Raw genomic sequence first — 7,061 nt, 5'->3', positions numbered from 1 at the left:
TAAGAAAACCTTTGTGTGTGGCTTTTTTAGATTGATTTGAACAAAGACAACTTTTAAATTTGATGTTAATTTTTTAATCCATGTGTTTTTATTTCAAATTTTTAATTTTGCATCTCAAGATTACGACTCAAATTTATGATTTTGACTATTCAATCCATACTTTGACCTTTTCAACTCATAATTTTGAATTAATTTGTCACATTTTTATCTTTCAGATTCCCAATTTTAAATTTAAGTCATGTTTTTAACTTTTAAGTCATCATGTTTAATTCTAGCTCATATTTTGACATTTTCAACTCCTGTCTTTGGCTTTTTAATCCCTCTAAAACTCATGATTTCAAATTTTTTCCTCATATTTTGACATTTTGTATTAATAATTTTTAGTTTTCTATCATATTTCAACCTTTTAAACTCCCAATTTTGAATTTAAGTCATTTTTTTTCTACTTTCAACTTTCTAAGTCATCATTTTAATTCTAGCTCATATTTTGACATTTTCAACTCTTAATTTTGTCTTTTTAATCTCACATTTTGACCTATCAGACTCTTAATTTCAACTTTCTCCTCATATATTTGCTCTTATAAAACATTATTTTTCTATTTTTAATATCGTGTTCTGATCTTTTGAACTAAAATGTTGGAATTTTTATCTCAGATGTGAGCCTTAAACTTATCATTTTTACTTTTTTGAATTGCCACATGATTTATCATCAGTGCTGTTATTTTTCATACTTTATTACTGGTGAAAATGAGGCTGACAGTTATGGTTAAATGTTGACCCTGATTTTTTGAAAATGATTTTTTTCGTCCTTGTTGAGGCTTCCTCAGAACCGTGGTCTCCTCTGTGTCTGTTTCTCACCTGTCCTGTCTCTCTGCAAGAGCTCCAGCTCACCTGCTGCAGACACTCCTCACCTTTTTAGACCCCTGCAGGTTGTTGGCAGAGAGGAACCTGTGAGACGTCATGAGGCTCAGGTGTATTCATGCCACTGATGATGGCTGAATTCCATTTAGCTCATCTAGGTGAGACTGTATATGCTGTCAAACATGGTATATCTATGTGACGGAGCAGATTATGTTATCGCTGAGCTCCTTCTGCTTTTTACACTCAGATTAAAACAAAAATGGATCATGCAGAGATTTTTCTTTTGCGATTAGAAGTGTTGGAATATCATCTTATGGATTATTTATATACATATACAAACAAAAGCGTGCAGACAAGCTCCAGCGTTTGTTAAGAAATAGTCCTGAAAAGAGTGTAAAATGTTTTTATTGTTCTTTTCTGAATCTCAAACGCCAAATCACAGAAATAACAAAACAAGTTATGTTAAAAAAATGGAAATTAAAAGATATAAAGGAGGAAAGTTAGCGACACGTAAAACCATTTTAGCTGTACAACAGACAACGAGGAGTTTCCATCAGCTTGGACATTTTTACCTTGTTTATGTTTCTCCGTTTGAGTGGATTTATTTATGAATTTAATGGCTGAAATCTTCTGTTTCTGATCTGTGGTGTGATTTGGCTTCAAACCTCCTCTGAATGTACAGTACAGCTGACTCTTAAGGATCACTTAAAGGGTTAAATAAAACAAACTCTCTCAAAAGCAAAGACTCAAATACTGATAGAATAAACCCAGTCAGAAGAACGTAAAGCAGGAATAACTCAGGAGGTCAGGTGGTCCAGGTGCAGCTGCAGGTCGGGTCTGCAGGCTCGAGTGGAGGAGACGCCTCCCAACAACACGTACATACTCTCTTCTTAAATTAACGTCACACTTCAGACTGACAGAAACAACACTCATGGCAGGGGCACAGAAACACTTCCACTCAGAGGTTCTCAAAATAATCAACAGGAGGGATATGCTGAGAATCCAAAAATGTGACGAATATCTTTGTAGAGATCTTTTCTCCTTACGACCTGAAACTCAAACTCTGAGGAAGCTTTGGGAGAATTAAAGACGGTGGATGGAGGACTGCATTACGCTTGTCTGAGGAAGTCTCACCAATGTAACATAACTGAGAGGCAGCCATTTTCCTCTGATGTCACACTCAGTGAAGTTTAAACGCTGTTGTCAGGAGGACATCAGTCTACTGCATGACAAATATGAATCACACCAACGCTTCCTTCATGATCATCGACTGAAAAGACAGTGGATAGTGAAACTCCTGAGGGATATAAGGTTATCTTTTTGAGGATTAAAAACATTTTAATAGACATTTAACTACCTTGAACCTGTGAGAGAAATATGATTTTTCATACTGGGCTACTGTTGCATATTTTCCAGATTATTCTTCTTTATTAAAAATTCAAGGATGGGCAGAAAGCATATTTATTTGGCAGAAAAGTACTGGTCTATCTGTCTCTGAGTAATAGTTTCATGAGCTCATTCGATGTATATATTAAGCTCTTTGACATTTCGCCTTTACTATGAACATCAAGGGAAAATGCAAAAATGGGATCAGTGGAGCCAGCAGGAAGCACAGCAATGCATGTCCAACTGTATGTGTGAATGGAGCTGCTGCTATGCTGTGCTCTCACACTGTCAGCTGAAATACAGGGACATATAATAACCCTAACCCTATGACATCGTGCTATTGCAGGATAACAGCAAATGCTAAGATGAGAGCTTATCATGGAGGTGTAAAAAGTTCTTTCAGCAATGCCGTGAGTCATTATTACAACAGTATAAACCCAAAATGATCTTACACTGCTGCAGTTCAGATGTGATTAACATAAAAGGGCTAAATGCATCATGAAGCAGATTTGTGAAACTAGAACACAGGCTTAGCCAGATCTGACCACGAGATTAGACTTTTAAAAAGCTTGTTTTTTAATAGAATATTGATGAACCATGCCTGAAAGTGAAATTGTTGTTCGAAAGCCACTAACAATAATTTCACTACAGTTTGAGTTAAAGCCAGAGACTTAAATTCTCACAGATGGATCAATAAGTAGATTTTAGTTTGTTAGCTTGATGCAAACATAAAATAGAATTTGCCATTAACAGGCTAACAGAGGTAGCATCTTGATCCTGGTAATGTTAACCTATGTAAGCTATGACATTGTTTATTTGGTGACTTCTTATTAAGTCTGTTTTAGTTCTTCTTCTTTTGTACCTCCTGGCTGCTATCAGTCAGAGGAGTTCAGAAACTTTACCTGAGACAAAGTGGGACAAAGACGTTTGAGTTTACTGCCTTTACTTGAAATGAATGACAAATAGAGCTTTGAATAAAAGAGCTGCTCTTAGGGACGTAATTTACTGGTAAAACGTTTGCTCAGAAAAGATTTACTGTATACTTTTAAAAATACTTTATTTATTAACAATGTCTGGCAGTCATGCCAACAGTGGCTTTATTTGCTTTAGCTAAAGCTAAACTAGCTTTGCTAGCTACACAGTCAGCATTACTACATGAGCCTGTGTAGCTTTGTTAGCTTAAGCTTTAGCTAACAAAGCTTAATCTGTTTAAACTTTAGCTATATTTTCTATGTAGCTGCAAAACCAGTGTAGTTAATGAGTTAAATAATTTAGTTTATTTAACAGGGGTGATGCAGATCAACATAATTCCATTACAGAGCATGGAGCTGCTATGCTGCACAGAGCTTATAAAGATTGATAATTTCTGACTTTTGTCCCTAGTTATGTAGCTTACATAGCTTTGTTGGCTTTAGATTTAGCTATGCAAGCTACATGACCCACGAGGCTAACGTAGCTTCACTTGATTTTATTGTTAGCTACATTGTTTATGTAGTTGTGTGATCTCCAAAGCCAATGTAGCTTCCTTAGCTTTAGGTTTCGCTATGTAAGCTACATAGCTTGGTAGCTCACACAGCTTTCCTTGCTTTAACTTGTTATGTAGCTACATTATCTACATAGCTATTGTAGCTTTGTTAGTTTTAGGTTTGTAAACATAAGTTACATAAGCTTTGCAGCTTATGTAGTAAATTTGTTTCCATTTGAGTGGAATCTAAGTAAGCTACGTAGCTTATGTAGCTTGTTAGCTTTAAATTTAGCTACATTATCTACATAGCTGCATAACCTAGCTTAGCTTTGGATTTATTATGTAAATGTTGCTCTACGAAGCTTACACAGCTTTATTAGCTTTAGTTTTTGCTAGGTTAGCTGCGTTATGGTGTTTTTATGGAGGACAACCATTTTTCCTGTGAGCAGACTGTTTATTCAGCTTTATTAAACATTTTGTAATCAGGTTTTGCACGTCAGGTTTTTAACTTTTGGTATCCTAACCCTTATCTTAACCTTTACCCTAACCCTAACTGGTTGATTAATCAGAATTTATTTTGACATTGTTGGGATGTGTTTCTGTTCTGACAGATTTGGCGTCTCAAAGCAGAGCTCTGCAAGGAGGGGAAGCATCTGCAGTCTGCAGCCAGACTCTCTGGAACATTTCAGAGGATGTTAAATGACTGAAGTAAACACATCTGGCTGTTTGTGGCTCCTACCCAGCCAAAAAAGAGTTACTGCATGCATTTTTGTGATTTCCTGTGTAGCACTAATTCCTGCCTTTACATTGACTTTGAAAGCTTTAAAAACTGTAGAGTAAAGGTGTGGTCAGGCCAAGGTAAGGTATTATTTTCACACACAGTTCCCAAAGCTAATATCACTGTAGTAATGTAGAACACTGAGGCTCGCTAAGACATGGTTAAATGCCAATGTTAAATGTAGTTGATCTATTTGGCCCACCGTTTTTTCAGCTGATGATCGATCAGAAACCTGCATGAAGTCAATTTGTCTGATTCCCTGTTGATACAACTCAGAGTACGAAATTCAACTGTAAAACACCCCGGCACTGTTTGAGTGCCCCACCTGAGCAGGACTTCAGAAGAGAACGGTCGCTGCGTGAAACCTGTGAACACTAAAAACTGGGAGCTGGAGACAGAGCAAAAATAGGTGGGTGATATTCTAACAGCTATCCAAAATAAAAATCTTGAGGCTTCCAGCTGAATCTGTGAATGAGAAAACAGTAAAATACACAGACTGACTCACTGTGCCTGATGATTCTCTTCCTTCATCGTTTCTATCATCTTCATCGTCATTATTATTATTTGTGCAGGAGAAAATAAAATCTGAAACAGAAGCAACAAATAAACTAAAACAAGCCTTTCTTATTTACATTGAATACAGGATTTTCATTGCATTTTCACAACCCCAGCTCACTCCGTCCATCCTCCATCCCACCTCTCCACCTCCCTAAACGTTGCATTAGCAGAGTTCAGACACTGGGGGGCGTGTCGGAGACTGAGGGTCGTGTTTTCAGGGGGTTGTTGGTGGAGCTGAGGAAGCTGTACAGATCCTTAAAATAAAGTCCAGGCTGGGAAGGCTCCAGAGTTTGTGTAACAGCACTGATTCAGCCAGTCCTGTCCCAGCCTACACGGAGCGGGAGGAGGGAGTGGGGTTTAGAGGTTGTCCCCGGGCTGGTACTGAGGCTCGGTGGCTGTGAAGTAGTCCTCCAAGAAGGCCTGCAGGTACTCGAAGGTAGGCCGCTCCTCGGCGTCCTTCTTCCAGCACTGCAGCATCAGCTCGTGCAGAGAGATGGGGCAGTCCTGGGGGCAGGGCATCCTGTAGCCTCGCTCCACCTGCTCCAGCACCTCTCGGTTGTTCATGCCTGAAGAGGAAACATGCATAAGGGGAAGAGGTGAATCTTAAACAGATCAATGAGCATGTTTTTGTAGGTGGGAGGAAGCCAGAGTACTCGGAGAGGACCCGCGCGTGCACGGGGAGAACTCCGCACAGAAAGGCCCTGACCGGTAAGGGAACCAGGGTCCTTCTTGCTGTGAGGCAGCAGTACTAACCCCTGCGCCACCGTGCCGCCCAATTGTCAAGTCTCTTAAACCAACCATTTCATGAAAGTTATTAACTCTTTGAATTTTGCTGGCAGCAACACGTCTCAAAAAAGTTGCTACACTGCAACAAAAGGTTGAAGAAATAAGTGGTACTTATGAAAAACAGCTGGAAGATCAGCAGGCAGAGGTTCACCAATTTGAGAAAAACTGTGTCTGAAAACCGTAGAACAATTTCAGAAAAATGTTCCACATCATAAAATTGCAAAGACTTTGAATAGCCCGTCCATCTCCAGCCCATAACGTCATAAAAAGATTCAGAGATTCTGGGGAAATCTCTGTGCACAAGGGACAAGGCCAAAGGTCAACATTGGATGCCCTTGATCTTGGGGCTGCAATGCATTAAAACAGTCACTATTCTGTACTGGAAACCACTGCATGGGCTCAGGAACACTTTCAGGAATCACTGTCAACACAGATGGCTGTGCCATCCACAAATACAAGTTAAAGCTGGATCATGCAAACACTATCCAGAGACACTGCCGTCTCTCTGGGCCAAAGCTATTCAAAATGGACTGAGGCAAAATGGAAAACTGTTCTGTGGTAAGAATAATCAAGATTTGGAAACTGAAAACACAGATGCCATATCCTAAGTACTAAAGAGGATGTTATGTTCTATTTTGAATGAAATATGGGTTTATGAGTGTGCATGTGACTCCATTCTGTTTATTTTTACATTTTTCACAGCGCCCCAACTTTTTTGGAATTTGGGTTGTATAACTGCCTGATAAGCAAAACTTTTCTGAGTGATCATGTCCTCAGACACTCTCAAATTTGCACTTGACCTCTGATATTCAACACTTCAGGCTCTGCCTCTGCATTTATAGTGTTTTCATAGATATTCATTAGGGCTCAGGACTTGAAAACAAGGCGGATCTGGTCAAAACTGCCCGTACAGTTCCTCCAACACCAAACACTGATGTACCACTGTTTCTGTATAACACTCAAAAAACTTATATCACCTTTTGTATGTACTGTACCTGGCATTTTGTCAGCTATTTAAACATCTTTTCTCTGGTTTCTGATGGATAGATTTTACTTGAGTCCAAAGTTTGGCTCCCTCTGACCGATGTCAGAGACCCTCAGAGGGCTGCTGAAGCATCTGTTAGAATAGCGCTACTCCCTGTGCTGACTGTGTGCTAACCTCCCTCACCTCCTCCCTGAAGCCTGGCCGTCCCACCAGCCCCATCTGGACAAACATGTGTTTCCCTC

At 39.3% G+C, this 7,061-nt stretch overlaps 1 protein-coding gene across 3 annotated transcripts in view; it reads right to left on the bottom strand.

The window, feature by feature from the left end:
• Window positions 1-1,260: 1,260 nt before the first annotated feature.
• fynb (FYN proto-oncogene, Src family tyrosine kinase b) overlaps window positions 1,261-7,061 on the bottom strand; it is a 156,396-nt gene continuing 150,595 nt past the window's right edge. For all 3 annotated transcript variants that reach the window (XM_041804577.1, XM_041804579.1, XM_041804578.1), the window contains one exon: window positions 1,261-5,614. In XM_041804577.1, the coding sequence (XP_041660511.1) occupies window positions 5,406-5,614 (209 nt within the window). In that variant the 3' untranslated portion in view covers window positions 1,261-5,405. The remainder of the gene's footprint in view (window positions 5,615-7,061) is intronic.

Source organism: Cheilinus undulatus, linkage group 14 (assembly GCF_018320785.1).
Source record: "Cheilinus undulatus linkage group 14, ASM1832078v1, whole genome shotgun sequence".
Taxonomy (NCBI): Eukaryota; Metazoa; Chordata; class Actinopteri; order Labriformes; family Labridae; genus Cheilinus; species Cheilinus undulatus.
The sequence above is the reverse complement of the archived record's forward strand: the minus strand, read 5'-3'. Positions and strand labels throughout refer to the sequence as shown.